At 37.4% G+C, this 18,280-nt stretch overlaps 1 protein-coding gene across 20 annotated transcripts in view; it reads left to right on the top strand.

The window, feature by feature from the left end:
• Positions 1 to 18,280, top strand: part of TRIP12 (thyroid hormone receptor interactor 12) — a 150,947-nt gene that overhangs the window by 113,468 nt on the left and 19,199 nt on the right. For 15 of the 20 annotated variants that reach the window (XM_089916250.1, XM_089916248.1, XM_089916255.1 and 12 more), the window contains 14 exons: positions 871 to 1,078; positions 3,582 to 3,682; positions 3,906 to 4,080; positions 5,230 to 5,371; positions 6,229 to 6,420; positions 7,701 to 7,852; positions 9,334 to 9,506; positions 9,903 to 9,976; positions 10,058 to 10,257; positions 10,894 to 11,021; positions 12,594 to 12,745; positions 13,841 to 13,983; positions 15,054 to 15,210; positions 16,529 to 16,627. In XM_089916250.1, the coding sequence (XP_089772376.1) occupies positions 871 to 1,078; positions 3,582 to 3,682; positions 3,906 to 4,080; positions 5,230 to 5,371; positions 6,229 to 6,420; positions 7,701 to 7,852; positions 9,334 to 9,506; positions 9,903 to 9,976; positions 10,058 to 10,257; positions 10,894 to 11,021; positions 12,594 to 12,745; positions 13,841 to 13,983; positions 15,054 to 15,210; positions 16,529 to 16,627 (2,096 nt within the window). The remainder of the gene's footprint in view (positions 1 to 870; positions 1,079 to 3,581; positions 3,683 to 3,905; positions 4,081 to 5,229; positions 5,372 to 6,228; positions 6,421 to 7,700; positions 7,853 to 9,333; positions 9,507 to 9,902; positions 9,977 to 10,057; positions 10,258 to 10,893; positions 11,022 to 12,593; positions 12,746 to 13,840; positions 13,984 to 15,053; positions 15,211 to 16,528; positions 16,628 to 18,280) is intronic. The other 5 variants (XM_089916253.1, XM_089916254.1, XM_089916259.1 and 2 more) reach the window with 1 other exon arrangement.

Genomic DNA, 18,280 nt, shown 5'->3' on the forward strand with positions numbered 1-18,280 from the left:
AAATAATACTCATGGAACGAGATGTATCTTTCTTATTAGTTAATAAGTGCCCTGAATCCATTTCTCTTAGCCACGGCCATATCCTTAGTCCCTAGCACACGGTCTGGCATATGATTGCTGCAAATAATACTCATGGAACGAATGCCTGAAGTTTGAATTCATTCAGACTTTTTTTTTTAATAAAAGAATCTGATGGAAAGCTCTGAACTCTTCCCCAGAAAAATGTGATTGTGTGAACATGCACTCACATACATTCAGACACACAGATTTGCATATAGTTTTACACACCAATATTCAGACACACACCTTTATATTCCCCCCTCCTCTCATGTATATCTTGCCACAGTCCAACCCCAAATATAAACCCTGCCTTATAAGTTACTGTTCATTTCTCCTCATACACCTCCAAGGATGTGAAAATCACCATCCTTCAATAGCTGGTGTTCTCTTTTTTTGGCAGTAGTGTTACTGTGATCTTATCTCATTGTAGTATTTGAAGTTAATGACTGTAGGTCTTTTTCTTCCTTCTGGCTATCAAGCCACAGGTGCACTGCATTTCTGTAATTGCTTATTGTTTTTATAAAGGGTATTTTATTTCCAGTAGGAATTTACATGTGACCCCATTACGTATCCTACATTCGGGTTTTGAGTATTGGCAGACAGCCTGTATAAATATCTTTTCTTTAATTTTGAATTTGCCTACTATTCTTTGGAGTCAAGTTGAAGACTCTGGCACCTAAAGTTATTTTCCTATTTGCCGGGTACTTTTTATTCATTCCTTGTGAATCCGTGTTAGCATTTAGGGATCTTATAATGGTGGGGAGGTGGTCCTGATTAACACATACTCTCTTTAATCTCTGCTCTGTAAAGGTGTAATGCATCAAGTAAAACACTTAGCAGAATCGGAATCATTGTTGACAAGTCCACCAAAGGCATGTACGAATGGGTCAGGATCCTTGGGGTCCACGACGTCTGTCAGCAGTGGAACAGCCACGGCTGCCACTAACGCCTCAGCTGACTTGGGATCCCCCAGCTTGCAGCACAGCAGAGATGATTCTTTAGATCTGAGCCCTCAAGGGTAAGTCAGAGTTTTGCAGTGATTTTTGTGCTCTTTGCCTTTAACTCTGCCCTGGTACCTGAGACTCACACAGGGAAGTAAATGGTAAAATATTATGGAGAGTGTACGTTTTCTATTTTTCCATGTATATTGTGTTAGATATTTAATGGGAATGGGAGGAAACCTGTTGTATTGAGCCATGTTTAGGAACCACAAGAGATACATGGTGTTTCCATACAAGGGAACTAAGGCTCAGAGAAGCTAAGTGACTGGTATAGTGTCGTGTACTTATTTTACAGATGCGGGATTTGAGCCCTCATTTCTGATTCCATAATCTTGCGATTATTTACTGTATTGCAGCATACATACCAGCTTTAAGAAATCCAGATATTTAGTATAGTGAAAAATATTAAAAATCGGAATTTTTAGACTGTGAAGGAAAAAAGATCCCGATTTCCCATTTATCTTTAATTGGCATATGGGAACTTTTGCTGTTAATAAAGGCAAATGAGAGTTCTAAGTTCTCTGCTTCCACCTCTTTTTTAATTCCTTTGTTGTACGGTGCTGCTGAGAACATTACCAAACCCTCGTGTTGGTTTTCATTTTGTTGTGTTGAAACAAGTCACACTCTAAAAGTGTTTTTGTTTCTTTGATGTAAGCTGAAAAGTAGATCTTGGTAAAACATTATACTTAATAAGTGGGGTCCAAACATTTAATCTTATAAGCTGCAAGGTAGCATTGTCCTGTGAAGCTAGCCCACTCCGAACCCCAGCTGCTTTTGGTGCCCCTTGGTGGCAGTTGTCCAGCCTGGTTTAAGTATGAATTTTGGCAGTTCTGTGACTTCTGGCACAGCCACTGTTAATTTTAGGAAGCTGCTGGGTTTAAGTGGTACCATGTAGTGGGCACAGTCCAAGGAGTTTGAGAATGCCAGAGACCCTCCACCTTCACTGTTTTCAAGTTGGATTATCTTGCCATTTTCCCTCCCAGCCTTGCCTGCCTCTCTACTTCCTCCCGAGCCCTGCTCCCTCCCGCAGCTGCTGCAGTAACCTTAAGTCATTGCAGATGTTACGGAAAAATCCAATCTAACTTTTTTGGCCAGCCCAATACTATATTATAGCACAGGCACTTGGTAAAATATGATGCAGCTCAGACAAATGCCGTATTTCTGAGCTACATACGTAAAATATATGAAACAAATATGCAATGCAAAGAACCTATATGATTATAGGTTCTGACAGTTGATACTCTTAAAGAAAGAGGAAAGGACCTTTTTCTTAAAATACTTTCAGAGTTTTAAGTGATTCCTTTCTCTTCTAATATGGTTTTAAATGAAAAGTTTATGTAAATTCGTAAAGGTGGAATTGTTTAAGTTTATTCCTTGAAAGTTCACTTGTCCTGATCGTCAGGTATATTGACCACACTATTAAGTGTTTTCAGGAGACATGTCAGATGTTGGGAGACTTTAAATATTTTTTTCAAACTTTTTCTTACTTGGGTCATAGACCAACTGAACCAGAACTTTTTTTCTTCTTCCCCACTTGATGTAGCTTTGTTATTTGAAGGATGATATTTTAAACTATTTCTAGTGTTGTTAAAGATAGTGAAAATAGTACGCAAAGGCTACATACGTTCTGTTTTCATATATTCTAATTCAAAATAGGCTGCTCAGACTATCACTTGCCACATTTGTTTACAGATAATTTTGAAGTTTTTAAAAAAGTACTTATAAATGCATTCATTTAGGATGTTACTGCCATTACACACCATGAAATTCCTTTGGGTAGTATTGGAAGGTATTTTGATAATATTAACACTCAATGCTATGTATATTTTACTTATTGTCATTTAGGTTAGGGAAGAAGTAAGGTACCCAAATTTAACATATTCTTTTTCTAGTTTATGCATTGCATATTTGTTTCCTATGCTTTATGTATGTACTGCATTTAATAATGGAGTTTAACACAGGATTAATGAGATACTCTATTTGGTTTTCTTTTTTAAAATTAATTAATTTCTTTATTTATATTTGGTAGCATTGGGTCTTCGTTGCTGTGCACCGGCTTTCTCTAGTTGTGGCGAGCGGGGGCTACTCTTCAGTGTGGCACATGGGCTTCTCATTGCGGCGGCTTCTCTTGTTGCAGAGCTCGGGCTCTAGGCACGCGGGCTTCAGTAGTTGTGGCTCACGGGCTTAGTTGCTCCACGGCATGTGGGATCTTCCTGGACTAGGGCTCAAACCTGTGTCCTCTGCATTGGCAGGTGGATTCTTAACCACTGCGCCACCAGGGAAGTCCCTGGTTTTCTTTTTAGTAGTTCAGTATAGTCAAATAGCTAGCTATTTTCTGAACTAATCATTTTCTGTGTCTTGTACACTTCTAGAACATTGGTGCAGAGTTGGCATTAAATAATCACTAAATGAAAAATACCGTGTTTTAACAATATTCTGCCATTTTAGCTTGCTTTTAAATGAGTGATGATACTAAATCATGGTAGCGCTAAACTTACCCCATGTTTTCCCATGTGACAGTCGATTAAGTGATGTTCTAAAGAGAAAACGACTGCCAAAACGAGGATCAAGAAGGCCAAAGTATTCACCTCCAAGAGATGATGACAAAGTAGACAATCAAGGTAATTTTTGTGATGAAACTATGAGGCAGTAAAGGGAAAGGTGGTAGCAGTTAAGGATACATACTTCATTAAAATTGCTGATAGCTTTGAAGCATGCCTGAGTTTCCTGAATTCCCAGTGTTGTTAGTTCTTTTAGCTAATTTATTAAGAGTGGGAATCTTAAAATTCAGTTGGTTTTCATCGATTGCACTGAAATGATTTAACCATCATTCTCTTTTCATAGCTAAAAGCCCCACCACTACTCAGTCACCTAAATCTTCTTTCCTGGCAAGCTTGAATCCAAAAACGTGGGGAAGGTTAAGCGCACAGTCTCACAGCAACAACATTGAACCGGCCCGAGCTGCGGGAGTTAGTGGTCTTGCCAGGGCCGCCTCAAAGGACACCATATCCAATAACAGGTAGGGTGTGGGGGGTTCTGTGTCACCTCTGTTCTCAGGTCAGAAAAACTTCCCATTTTTCGGTCAGCATATTTATTATATGGAGATGAAACATGGACACAGATCTTTAATTTACGCTCAGAGGTGGTGGCATAGCTCAAGGATGGAGCTGATTCTCAATTCTTGAACCCTGTGTCTGGCTTTGTCCTGCATTCCAGTCTCACATTTTAAAATTCCTTTCAACATGTCTACTTGGGAGTTGTGTATGTTCAGAGCCAAACAGATAGGTTTCCCATTGAACCTGTCCCGTAGTTCTGTTCTAGAAAAAGAAAGCGGACGTATTTTTTGTACACATACGTGCGCGCTCTTTTATGATAACCCTCCTCTACCCTTTACAATGGAAGGTAAGGCTCTTAGAGCAGAGCCCTTTTTTAGAAACTTAGAATTCTGTCAGCTAAACGATTTCACACCAGTTTATGGCATTAAAAAATTATTTCTTTAAAATCCTATGGATTGTTTTGTCTTTTGGCTCTGGATGTAACATACCAGCAAGGAGTGCTTCTTCTGCAAATAAGACATTTACAAAAATCAAATTCCATTGGGAAAACAAGGAAGTTCTTTTTGTTTGGTTGATTGCTTTGGTTGGTTGGTGGTTCTGAACTTCAGTTAATAAAAATAATTAAGCAAATAGATTTCTGAAGCCATGAGAATTTGTAATTTAAACAGCGAGGTCTCAGCTGTCATAGCTAATTGTGCACCTAATAGGTGGATATTTCTTGTCTATAGTTCTTTACTTCAGCTCTCCAGGGAACATAAATAAAGGACAGTGCAGATATGTCTGTACCTTAGAGAACAGTCATGTAAAATTGCTTTCAGGTGAACACTCAGGAAACTCTTAGGTTGTAGAGTCCCTAAAAGTTCGAACTGTTTCTTTGGTCTTCATGTAATGACCTGAAATGTATTTTAAGTACCTGTGCATTTCTCTAGGTATATCTTAGCCCACCTTCAAACTGAAACTTAATTGGGTTAATGTGGAATCTGAATTTACTAGTCTATAAGCATAGGCCAAAAAGGATTTTAAATGTAGCAACTATTTGCCTTTGACCAGAAGTTATAATTGAAATCCTTTCTGTGTACACTGAGACTTTAATATCTTTTTCCTTCTGGCAGAGAAAAAATCAAAGGTTGGATTAAAGAGCAGGCGCATAAATTTGTAGAGCGTTATTTCAGTTCTGAGAACATGGATGGAAGCAACCCTGCATTGAATGTCCTTCAGAGACTTTGTGCTGCAACCGAACAACTCAACCTCCAGGTACCGTGACTGGTGCATCTGGCTGGTTCACTTCTGTCTCTTCCGGCGTCTCTTCCGTCCTGCTCTTCTTTTCCTTGGTGACTCTCTAGCTTTTTAGCCAGACATGTACCTTTGCTGCTGACATTTCTTTAACTTGTCCCTTGACTTTTCGTGCATCATTTATCATTAGATGGGCTAGACATCTGGTCTTTGACTTTCTTTCCTTCACCTCCCTTATTTCTTGACAAATGAAGAGACTTTAGAAATGTCCCTCAAGCACATCTCTTCTCTCAGTCCTCTTCAGCTACAGGTGTTAGCATTGAGAAGACCTTCCTTAACCCCTCTTTACCTGTGGCCTGAGAGTACTCAGAGAGGATAGAGATGTAATAACTAAGCCTTTTGTGTTTCATTTGACTCTGTTTGCATTTTTGATATACTTTGAGCAATATGCGTAGTACATGTTTTCCAAGAAATTGTCTGTTTCATTCATACTTTAAATGTACTAATGTAAAGCCATACCTTGAACTCGTGTTATATCTCTTTTCATTTTGGTATTGTAGCTCCATTCCTCCATTCGTATTCTCATCCTTTGTCTTTTTTTAATTTTTTAACACAATTCCATTGGTTGAATATGAAGGTTTTTGTTTTTTTTTTAATGTTAGTATGGATACTGGTTTTTTGTCATGAAGTAGTAACATTTTGTGAATGTGTGTGTAGGTAAGATGTTATTTTTCAAAGCTCTACCAAGAATGCACCACCTGCCCCTGCCTTCTTTTTTAAAGGTGTTAAGAAAGTATCCAATTGCTTTTGGGGAAATGTGAATTGTGCATTTAGTAAAGGCTGTCGAAATCAGTAAATATTGTTTTCAACTCTTTCAGGTGGATGGTGGAGCTGAGTGCCTTGTAGAAATCCGTAGCATAGTCTCAGAGTCAGATGTTTCATCATTTGAAATCCAACATAGTGGATTTGTGAAGCAGCTGTTGCTTTATTTGACATCTAAAAGCGAAAAGGATGCTGTGAGCAGAGAGATCAGATTAAAGAGATTCCTTCATGTATTTTTTTCTTCTCCAGTAAGTTATCTAATAATAATGCCTGTGTGTCTTACTTTAAGCGTCATTGTTCACTAGTGTGTATATTCTCATCCCAGTAGTAATTTCGAGTAGTTTTTGGTCAAGATATTGAGGTAAAGTGTTTAGCTTGCTTATTATACACAGTTGGATTCATTAGTCTTTTATACATCAGGTAAATAATAAAACAACGAAATGGTGACTTGAAGCAAGGGCCTTTTCTGTGGTTGATGAATCTTGAGTCTTTGTTTTTCTGTCAGGCAAGCCATTAATAGTAGTCTCTCACTTGTGAATGTATTTTATTCTCAATATCTGTTTTTAAACATTGCAGTTTGCAGTATATTTTTTTAAGGGAAATACAGTAGACATAGTGTAGCTATAGACATAAGATAGAGTAGACACATATACATTTCTATTTTGTATGTGAAACACAGAACTAACAATTTCATTGAAGAGTACTTCATCACCATTTATAATGTGGATTATGAGACCAGAAGCCACAGAGCAGCTTCAGTTCCTTCACCCTCAGTGAGTGAGAGCAAGAGAGTAACCTGAACACTGTTGACTCAACATCACTCTGCTTGTTCATAATGGCTTAAGAGAAGGCATCCCTAGGGAAGATTCTCTGGTTCAGCTGTGTAATAGGGCTAAGGACAAGTCTCCTGTGTGAAACTGTGTCACCATGTCTTTTCAGTGTTTGCAGGCATTGCTTATATTATTTTAACTTGTGCAGCTACCTAAAGCAGAATTGATGTTTATTTGAGAATCATTAGATGTGTAGCAATATTGGATATAGTTTTATACCATGCTTAAAATTATGTGCAGGTCTGTAATCTCTTACTGAAACTCCTTGGGGCTGGATGGGTTTCACGAGTTCTACCATACAGTATATACAGCATGTATTACCTGATATATCCCCAGTGGATTCTGAACAGTACTTTGTACACATTAAATATTTTTGCAGCAAAACATAGGACTATTCCTACTAAATAAAGGTTGAATAAAGACTGCAAATGGCCTTGTGTCTGTCTGAGTCAGGTTTTGCCACTAAATGAGTTGTGTTTTCAAGCCTTTTGGACTTGGGAATTGTGAATATGGGATTGTGGGCCTATACAGAAAGAATGTCTTTATTGAAATAATTTCTTTGGAAACACTGTTCTAACCAAATCCATCAAAAAAGGTTCAGTAGATTAGATCTTGTAAAACTGCCTATTAAATTTTCTTGTTGAGCATTCCATTTTCACGAGGCCTTGCTTAACCTGTTGGTTTATTTATAACTTCAGCTTCCTGGAGAGGAGCCCACTGGAAGAGTAGAACCAGTGGGTAATGCACCTTTGTTGGCATTAGTTCACAAGATGAACAACTGCCTCAGCCAGATGGAACAGTTTCCAGTCAAAGTGCATGACTTTCCGAGTGGAAATGGCACAGGAGGCAGGTAAGGATCATTGCCTAGGTGTGCCCTTGCCATTGGACTTTATGCTTTATTTCGTTGAGGTCAGGTGGCAAGAGGTCTAGTGACATCTTGGTCTGCTCAAAGAACATTCATCTCTAAAGACCGCAGAAATTAAATATTCTAAAGTGTGAATCAAATAATTTTTATCCCTAAAGTCGTACCCCGTATCTTAAACATGATGTTTTGAAAATATAAAACCAACTTGTGCTGGAAAGTTGTAATAGGCTTAGTTTTCCTTAAATTGATGTACTTTAATGTATAAAGCTTTTCTCCAAGAACTTTGTAGGTATGGATAATAAAATGTTTACTTTCTGTGCAATATTGTGATTTCATTATAAGTGGTTTTGCAAAAACTTTGCATTTTGATGGGCTTTAACAAATAAGTTTTATTTTTTTTCCATAATAAAGTAGTTTTACAGGACTCATGAAGTGCTGCAGAAAGAATTCATTAAGTTCATTGTTGTGTTCTTACAGAATGTTACATGCTTCCTGGAATATTATGACTAGCAGCCTAGAAAATTTTAAAAAGTAGTTTGGGTTTAAAAAACACACTCTGGTGTGTTTTAAAGACATTTAAAATTCTGACTGAATTGAAACAGTATGCATTATTGAATAATGAAGTGATCAGTGTGGACTAGGTTTTTTTCTGCTTTGAAATTTAATGTAGAGAGTGGTATTTAATTTTGATTATTAAACTGTCCTGGAAGATTTTTATGAAATAAAGGGACACTTTCAAATATATTTGAGAAAACCATAGTGTTTTACATTTTTATCTAAATTTGTGTAAAATATGTATGTTTACATATGTATATATCAATATAATGGAATATTCTTTCCCATACCCCTGTTTGCATGCGTTATGGAACCTTGTAGATAACTGCATTTTAAACTCGTCTTACTCTTGCCAGACCTTTTCAGCAATGAGCAGTTGAATATCATTACCAGGTCTAGACTGGTATAGCTGTTAAACCGCTTCACTCAAAAGACTATAGCAAAGTAAAATTTAAAGGTTAGTTTTTAAAGTAATTTTGTAGCTGAAATCTTTGAAAACAAAAATGAGAGGGTTTGTTGTTTGTCTTTAAATAAATAGGATTTCGTAGGCAATGGCAAAATATTGCAGAAGTGAGCATGCCCGAATGGTTCAGGAATTTTTATCCTGCGGAAATAATTAAATCTCGATCGTGAGGTATTTCCACTTACATAGATTCATGGTGGGACAGAGATGGAAGGTTGATTTAACGTTTTCATATGCATGCGTACACATCCTCTTTTATTTCTTATTTTATCATGAAAAGTTTTTTCCAATAACTTGGAATTGCTAGCTTTACTATATACATAACTGGTAAGTGCTACTTTGTGTCTGAAGAAAAATGCAGAGTTTGTATTATCTTGCTTTTATTTTAGTTAGTGTATGTTGGTTTTGAAAATAATAGAATAACTTTTTTTTCATAAATTATCTTGAGCTTTTCTCTCAACAGAGGATCACAGGCTTTAAAATTTTTCAACACACATCAGTTAAAATGCCAGTTACAAAGACATCCAGACTGTGCAAATGTGAAGCAGTGGAAGGGTGGACCTGTCAAGATTGACCCTCTGGCTTTGGTGCAAGCAATCGAGAGATACCTTGTAGTTAGAGGTACTTTCTGTACATGTATATTGTGTGTTTATGTGTACATTTGGGATGAAATTAATATTAAGGGATATATAAATTATTTTCCTATTGCCGCTTCTGTCAAAACCTAGCATCAGGAACTTCTGTACTCCTCACTTATTTTATGTGTAGTATGTAGAAATGTTAAATTTTGTAGGGATTGACTGCTTCCTTGGTTGATTGGGTGATGAGTTACTTTATCCTGGTGGAATGTAATAGAAATCACATTTTGTATCTGACAGCTTTCTTAATCTTTCTGCTTTGTAGATCAAAATGTAATATACATGTTTTTCTAGGAACATGTTAGTTTAACCAGTATATATAGGCTTTTCTTTGCCACGTGAAATTGCTAGGAGTTTAACAGACTTCCTGGGTCCTTAGGGTATGGAAGAGTAAGAGAAGACGATGAAGACAGTGACGATGATGGCTCTGATGAGGAAATAGACGAGTCTCTGGTAAGCTGCTGTTCTTACCAAGTTTCAATGTGTAAAGTTCAGGGCCTGTAGCTTCAATGGATTTTGTTTTGCTTTATTTAGGCTGCTCAATTCTTAAATTCAGGAAATGTACGACACAGGCTACAGTTTTACATCGGAGAACATTTGCTACCGTATAACATGACTGTGTACCAGGCAGTACGGCAGTTCAGCGTACAGGCCGAAGATGAACGGGAGTCCACGGATGATGAGAGCAACCCTCTAGGAAGAGCTGGTATTTGGACGAAAACTCATACAATATGGCAAGTCTGAAAATGATTTTGTTTGCTTCTTCATCAACATTGATACTGTTTGTGTGTTTTGGAATTCCTGTTACTGGCTGGCTTGCATGAGGAGAGAGGGGACTCTAAATTCTATGTTTTATTATTAAAAGCCACTTCAAATGTTCCATCTTGTGTGTGTGCATGTGTGTGTATATTTAGCTTCCTCATTAAGTCTACTTGAAAATGTGTTTGGGCAATAAATAATCATAATTTGCACCTACTTTTCTAGTAGCTTCATTTCAAGTCTTTAAATAAGGCAAAAATGTCTCCATAAGGTGATGTTCCTTTAGGTAGTATGAAGTTGGGCATCTCTGAGCCCTTAGACGCATTTGGATGCAGCTTCCTGCATTGTTGGTGAATGTCTACTACTTATTTAAACAGGGTGATTCTTCTCAGAGCCACCCCCTGGAGTTTCTCAGGTGGCCCCTCCTAGGTGATCTTTTCTAGGAAGCAGTCCCATTGGCAGTTCTCCAAATCCACAACTAGGGAGAGAGAGGATAGCCCTCAGAGAGTTGTTCTGGTAACTCTGTGGTGTCTGTGGCTTGCACTTTGGCCTTGCAGAATAATTTGCCATTTTAAAATCTACTTTGGGTTTACATACTCTTATTACTTTAGGTACAAACCCGTGAGAGAGGATGAAGAAAGCAATAAAGATTGTGTTGGTGGCAAAAGAGGAAGAGCCCAAACAGCTCCAACAAAAACTTCCCCTAGAAATGCAAAAAAGCACGATGAGTTGTGGAACGGTAAGTGATGTCTAGAGGGGCAAGGAGATCGCCATGGGGCAGTAGTCTTCCTGTCTTGAAGGTTTTGACAGAGTGATTTATATCTAGTAGTAAAATCTTTTAATATAATTTATAAAAATATGAATTACTACAAATGCTTGGCTGCTTTTAATTGAACCCTTGACTTTAATGTCTAGAAAGTGAAAAGTTATCTTGAAAGAATTTGTGGGAAAACTTACCATTCTTTCCATGAAGAATTCATGTTTTTATGAAAACAAAAACAAATTTCATTAGTAGAACATATGCACTAAAGAAGAGGCTGAACATTGGCAGGGTGACCCTTAATTTTTATTGTTATTCATTATAATAGTGTGATCCACCAATTATAGAAGGAATAAAAAGTTTTGCTAGGTTATAAAATGACTACAGAAAGTAGTAAAACCTCCCAATTGACTTACCTTCCTTTGTAGTATTTCCTTCCAGTGTAACTTTGCTCATTTCCTCCCTTTCTTTCTTTCTTTTTTTTTTTTTTTTTTTTTTTTTTGCGATACGCGGGCCTCTCACTGCTGTGGCCTCTCCCGCCACGGAGCACAGGCTCCGGACGCACAGGCTCAGTAGCCATGGCTTACGGGCCCAGCCGCTCTGCGGCATGTGGGATCTTCCCAGACCGGGGCACGAACCCGTGTCCCCTGCATCGGCAGGCGGACTCTCAACCACTGCGCCACCAGGGAAGCCCCTCTCCCTTTCTTTTTTATAAGATGGTTACAGTGCCTTACCAATAGGCTGCAGTCCTTGGGGACCAGCTCCTATCAGGGATTTCCAAACACTGGTGTTGTTGATGAAATTTTCCCTGGTCCACAGAAGTAAGGGCATTGTAGCAACTTTGTTTTTCATAAAACTCAGTTTTTTCTATATAAAAGGGTGTTTGAGATATTTGTTTTCTATGTTTTTGGTATTAAAACAGTTTCCCTTTTATGCAGAGATAGTGTTGTGATTTTTAATTTCTTTGCTTGGTAGGAGTAAATGGCAACAGTTTCAATCTCTCTCTTTTTTCTTAATGCTATTACTTTATGAGATCTAAGAACAAAGGAATTGCAGATCCTACTTGGAAACTGTCACAGTCTATCATGTCCTAAGTCTTGGATTAAATAACCAAATCTTATTTTTATCAGATTTATAACTTGGGAGTATTTGTTTATCTTACATGGCCATTTTAAACCGGATATAAAAAAATCCAGGAAATTTCTGTAACAGTGAACTTAATTTAAACACCTTTTCTTTACTCCTCTCTGGCCATTTTATTGTCAGTTATTTTTCTGATATAAAGGAGAAATGCAAATGAGTCAGTTTTTCTCCTTTACAATGTATGAGTATGGGAGAGAAAGTGAAATTTTCCTAAGCCTGGATGATTTATCTGTAAGATAAAAAGGGAAAAAAAATTGTTCAAGCTGTCAGTACTCTACTAGCGAGCGTTAAATCTTAACCACTCTTGGTTACTGTTTTTAGGCATGTTGAGATGATGCTGGCTTCATTGACTCTGCCTTTCTAACTTTGATCAACACTTTGATCAAACTTTGATCTTTTGCCCTCTAGATGGAGTGTGCCCGTCAGTATCAAATCCTTTAGAAGTTTACCTCATACCCACACCACCTGAAAATATAACTTTTGAAGACCCTTCATTAGATGTGATTCTTCTTTTAAGAGTTTTACATGCCATCAGTCGATACTGGTATTACTTGTATGATGTGAGTAATGTTGTCTACTTTTGAACTTTTCCCTGATGTGTTGTCCATTACGTGTTTTTTTCTTAGTGTCTGTCTAGTGCTTGATCAGTTTCCTGTTGTACTAGAAATAGAAACAATGATTCAGCTGAACAGCACAGATCCTAGCCCAGCATGTATGAAAGATACTCTTCCAGTATGTTAGTAAGAACAAAGCGTAAAGCAGCTCTGTATACTTCGTACAGTAAAGTCACCTATTTTGAGTTTAAAAATATGGTCAAATTATCTTTTGCATTTATATTTCAGTGGTAGTATTTATACGATAACTTGAGCAAGTGGTTTTTACAGGGCAAGATGGATATTAAGTAGTTTCTTAGTCTTTGCAACTGATATTTCCCCAAAATACTATAGAATACTCTGAACAGTCATACCACTTTAGAAATATTAACGTTCAACTTGCTGGTTTTAATCTCCAAAAACGTGAATCTATTTTACTGTAAAAGCTGTATCAACAAGAGAAATTCTGCATTCTCCCAAATGTGTCATCATTAGGTAAAAATTCATCTAGGCAAAATAGTATTTATGCTTTATTTTATTGTTTTTAAGAATTAAACTGCCACCTCCGTAGTCTTAAGAGCAATATAATGAAATATACATACATTTAATTTAGTTCTCTAGGCAGACCTAGCTCTCTTGGCAGACTTGTAAATATTCTCTAGCTATAATTTATAAAATTAAGCCACCACATAAAAATTGAACATTATTAGTTAAAAAACTTTAGGTACCTTTAGCTAAAAGTTCATTTATTTAAGATGTGTATTAAATTCAAGTGAAAGTTGAATGCTTGTCTTTGATACTTCGCTAGTGGAGGGAAGAGTGAAGGAGCTGGCCCTGCATGAAGCGTTCGCTGTGTCAGTGGTGCGTGGGGTTGGGCTGTCTCAGCTGTACGTTGTGAAAGCTGTCATTCAGGTTGGGACATACCAACAAGAAGCTGTATGTTGGAAACCAGCAGGGGAAATCTTGGCACTCTGCATACGTATTTGGGAATAAAGGAAACGATGGTGACTATAATCCTAATGTTTTACTACATAATAGACTTTTTTTTTTAACATTTTACAGAATGCAGTGTGCAAGGAAATTATCCCAACTAGTGAATTTATTAACAGTAAGCTGACAGCAAAAGCAAATAGGCAGCTTCAGGATCCTTTAGTAATCATGACGGGAAACATCCCAACATGGCTTACTGAACTAGGAAAAACCTGGTAAGACAATCACTTCTGTAGTGGTGGGCTTGGGGGTGTTATTGTGTTGATCTTTATATATCTTGTTACAAAAACATAGTCTTTAGCAAACCTTATTTAAATGTGTTTAGTTAATGTGATTTTTGATCATAGCTTAATTGTGTAGCTTCAGCATACAAACAGGCTAGATGAGCTGGGGCCGGCACTAGGTCTACTTGATAGTATCTTTATATATGAAATAGGGAAGTACACAAGGATTTTTAGTGAGGAGATTCAGCCCTCTTCCATCATAAAATTGGACACCAGAGGTGGAGTTCGGTTGATTCTCTCTCTGAGCCTGTTTGGGTCCAGACCTACATTCTTGGAGACTATAGGACTGCACTGATGGATACGGGAGCCACCAGCCACATGTAGCTGTATTTACGTTTAGATGAATTAAAATGAAAATTTTTAAATGGGAGATTTTTAGTCACACTACCACATCCTTGCGTGGCTACTCATATTGTACAGAATAGATGCTGGATGCTTAGATAATCATAGGAAGTGCTCTGGACAGTTCTGTGTCAAGAACTGCCAAAATCATATGTCAAGAGGCAGCGGGGCCTTGGTACTGCAGAGTTCATTCTTTAAAGATAAGCAGCTGCCTTTTGGCAGTTTTGAGTGACTTAACAAATGCCAAAGCCCAGAGGAAAATCATGAACTTAGTGAAACCATTACTTGTGTGTATGTGGAATGGGATGGGTTGGCAACCTGGTGAGGTGGTGATTATATTTTAAAATTTCGCCTTCACTAGTCATGTTATGCTTACTGAAGGTCATTGGGAGATTAAAGATGATCTTGGATGGACTTGATTTTAATGGTTGAATTTCAGATTTCATAGTGAATGGCTACTTAATGCATTATTACTTGATCACTTAGAAATTTCATGCAAGAATTATGAAAATTCTTCAAAATTAGTTGAGTAGACCATTTTTATTGGTTACATTATAATTATTAATCTGTATCATATCAAAAGTTGTTTCTAAGCCAGGGTTTTTTAATGGTTTCTGATTCTAATTCAGTTAATAAATTTATATCCCATCTTTTTACAGCCCGTTTTTCTTCCCTTTTGATACCCGGCAAATGCTTTTTTATGTAACTGCATTTGATCGGGACCGAGCAATGCAAAGATTACTTGATACCAACCCAGAAATCAACCAGTCTGATTCTCAAGATAGCAGAGTTGCACCTAGATTGGATAGAAAAAAAGTAAGTTTCTCCCGAAAATATTTAAAGATAAGTCATACTGATAATGGGAAAACTAGAAATGTGATGCATCTAATTATCCCTATTGGTTTAGAGGTTTATCTTAGTCACAGTTATCTCTTTGCTTACCTTCTTATCATATGTGTTAGCCATATTTTCCTATCAGTCTCTTGGGATCTCTTGGGATTCTTCTTTACTCTCCAGTAAGAGTCCTTCCCTCCCACCCCAGTTTCTGTAATGATTTCTACAGTTGTTTTTCTCTTTTAGTCTCCATAACTCTTGTGCCAAGGAAGAATCTTCTCTTCTTTCACTGAGACCTCCTTCCTTTCCTTTCTAAATTAAGAACTCTAACCATATCTCCCTTTTATAATTGATCCCTTTATGCAGTAGGTAGAATTAATCATATCCACATCATTCCCTTAGCAAATCACTCCAATTAGAAGAGACAAACAAAATCCTTGATATAGTTCATGTCTCTGTACCCGTCAGCCTTGTATTGCTGACTGCATCTTCTTGTGCTTCTAATCCTGGCCCCATGGTGATAACTCTAAACCACACAGCCCTGGGCCATTTACATCTGAGACTAGTTCTGCACTTCTCACACTGCACTGCCTTTTCCTTAGGACTTCTTTGTTCATCTACCTTTTTCTTGCTGAGGATTCTTATTCAAGTCTGTCTTCCTACAAACTTCTATCTCCAAAAGTCTCACAGAAGCCATTAGTAATGGCTTAAAAAGGGGGAGTGGGAGGAATGAGAAGCAAAACAAAAAAACATTGTTCTTAAATCCTGTCTTTATTTGTATCGTTAGGATTCCATAAACAAGGTGTAGGTAGAATTTGGAAATCTATCAAGACCTTTCTCATCCCCCTGCATCTCATTAATAGATATTTGCAGTGGTGCTTGTAGGATCTCTGCTGGTCAGAGCCAGTATGTTTCCAGCTCACCTGTCACTTCCACACCTATTTCTCCATCACCAAACTATAAATGTACACAGCGAGATTTCATGGAGCCACAGCCCTGAATTGCATTGATGTTTGAGAAGGTTACAGAGATCCTTTCTTCAACAACTTGAATTTTCTGAATTTGCCATGGGCTCAAGCTAATAACTACACTCACATCTAGCTTTTCTTCACATACAGCAGGATGCTGTCAATGTTTATAGCACTGCAGCTATGTCTTAAAACCTCTTCTGAGGTGTGCTTCTTTTTTAAGAAATAATTTTTAACGATTGAATTGATTTTTTTTTTTTTTTTTTTTTTTGCACTGAGAGAAATGCCACCTGTTTATCAAAGTTTCCTCACATTTGTACTTTTCTTTGCAGCGTACTGTGAACAGAGAGGAGCTGCTGAAACAAGCAGAGTCTGTGATGCAGGATCTCGGCAGCTCACGGGCCATGTTAGAAATTCAGTATGAAAATGAGGTGAGCTTATGAGGCTGTGTTGACTTGTGCTCTTGATAAAATGTCCCTAGAGTTTCTTGGTCCTGTGAAATTCTAAAAGACGATTGGGAAATTTATCTCAAAACTTGAGATGTACTCTGTTTTCTCTTGAATGATTTGTTCTGAGTTCTCCATTTTTCGAGGTTAAATTGCATAATAAAAGGGTTTTTTTTTTCCTGGCATAAGAGCAAGTGTTTGTGTAATCTTTAGGTTGATAAAGTGAAAGGTTTTAAACTTAACTTTCAAAATGTTTGAACTGCGTTTTCAAAAAAGTCAGGTTTATTGAGATACAACTCATATATCATAAATGCACACTTTTAAGATACACATTTCTAAGTGTTGACAAATGTATACAGTCTATAACCACAACCACATCAAGATAAAGAAAAAATCCCATCACCACAGAAAGTTGTCTTAGACCGTTTTGCAGTCAGTCCCCAGCCTTCATCCCCAGTCCCTGGCAACCATTGATCTGTATTCTGTCCCTCCAGTTTTGTCTTTGTACAGTATCATAATAAATGGAGTCATATAGTACGTAGCCATTTGTGTTACTCTGCTTTCACTTAGTGTAATGCTAATTCATGTTGTTGCGTGTATCAGTTTGTTTCCTTTTATTGCTGAATAATAGTAATAGTCCATTACGTGGACATACCATCATATGTTTACCTAACCATCAGTTGATGCACATTTGAGGTGTTTCCACTTTCTTAGCTCTTATGAGTAATGCTGCTGTGAACATTTGTGTACAAGTCGTCGTGTAGACATATGTTTTCATTTCTCTTGGGTAAAATATAAAATACTTCAGGGTTGAATGGCTCAGTCTTTTGGTAAGGTATGTTTTGACTTTATATGAAACACCAAACCGTTTTCCAGAGTAACTGCCCCATTTTTCCTTCCCACCAGTAATGCAGTATGTGAATTTCAGTTGCTTCACATGCTTACCAAAACTTGGTTATTGCCAGTCTTTTAAATTTTAGTTATTCTAGTGGATTTACTGTAGTTTTAATTTGCATTTCACTGATGATTAATGATACTGTCTTTTCATTTCTTATCTTCTTTGGAGGAAGTGTCCAGGAATTCTGCCCACTTTTTCATTGGGTTTTGTTTTATCAGAGCTTTTAGGAGTTCTTTATACATTCTGCATACAAGTCCTTTATGAGATAAGTGTTTTGCAAATATTTTCTTTCAGCCTGTTGTTTATCTTTTCATTTCCTGATGAAATATCTTTGAAAGAGCAGAAGTTGTTAATTTTGATGAAATCCAGTTTATCAATTTTTTTCCTTTCTGGTTTATGCTTTTTGTATCCCAAGAAAATGTCCATTAAACCGTGGTCTCAAACATTTTTTCTTATTTGTTTTTTTAGAAGTTGTATAGTTTTAACTCTTATATTTAGGCCTACAATCTGTTTTGAGTTTTTTTTTTTTTTTTTTTTTTTTTTAGCTGCATTGGGTCTTTGTTGCAGCGCGCGGGCTCTCTCCAGTTGCGGTGAGCGGGGGCTACTCTTCACTGCGGTGCGCGGCCTTCTCATTGCGGTAGCGTCTCTTGTTGCCGAGCACAGGCTCTAAGGCGTGCAGGCTTCAGTAGGTGTGGCACACAGGCTCAGTAGTTGTGGTGCACTGGGTTAGTTGCTCCACG

Source organism: Delphinapterus leucas, chromosome 8, assembly GCF_059928025.1.
Source record: "Delphinapterus leucas isolate spDelLeu-1000000601 "Yukka" chromosome 8, BTC_Dleu_Yukka2, whole genome shotgun sequence".
Taxonomy (NCBI): Eukaryota; Metazoa; Chordata; class Mammalia; order Artiodactyla; family Monodontidae; genus Delphinapterus; species Delphinapterus leucas.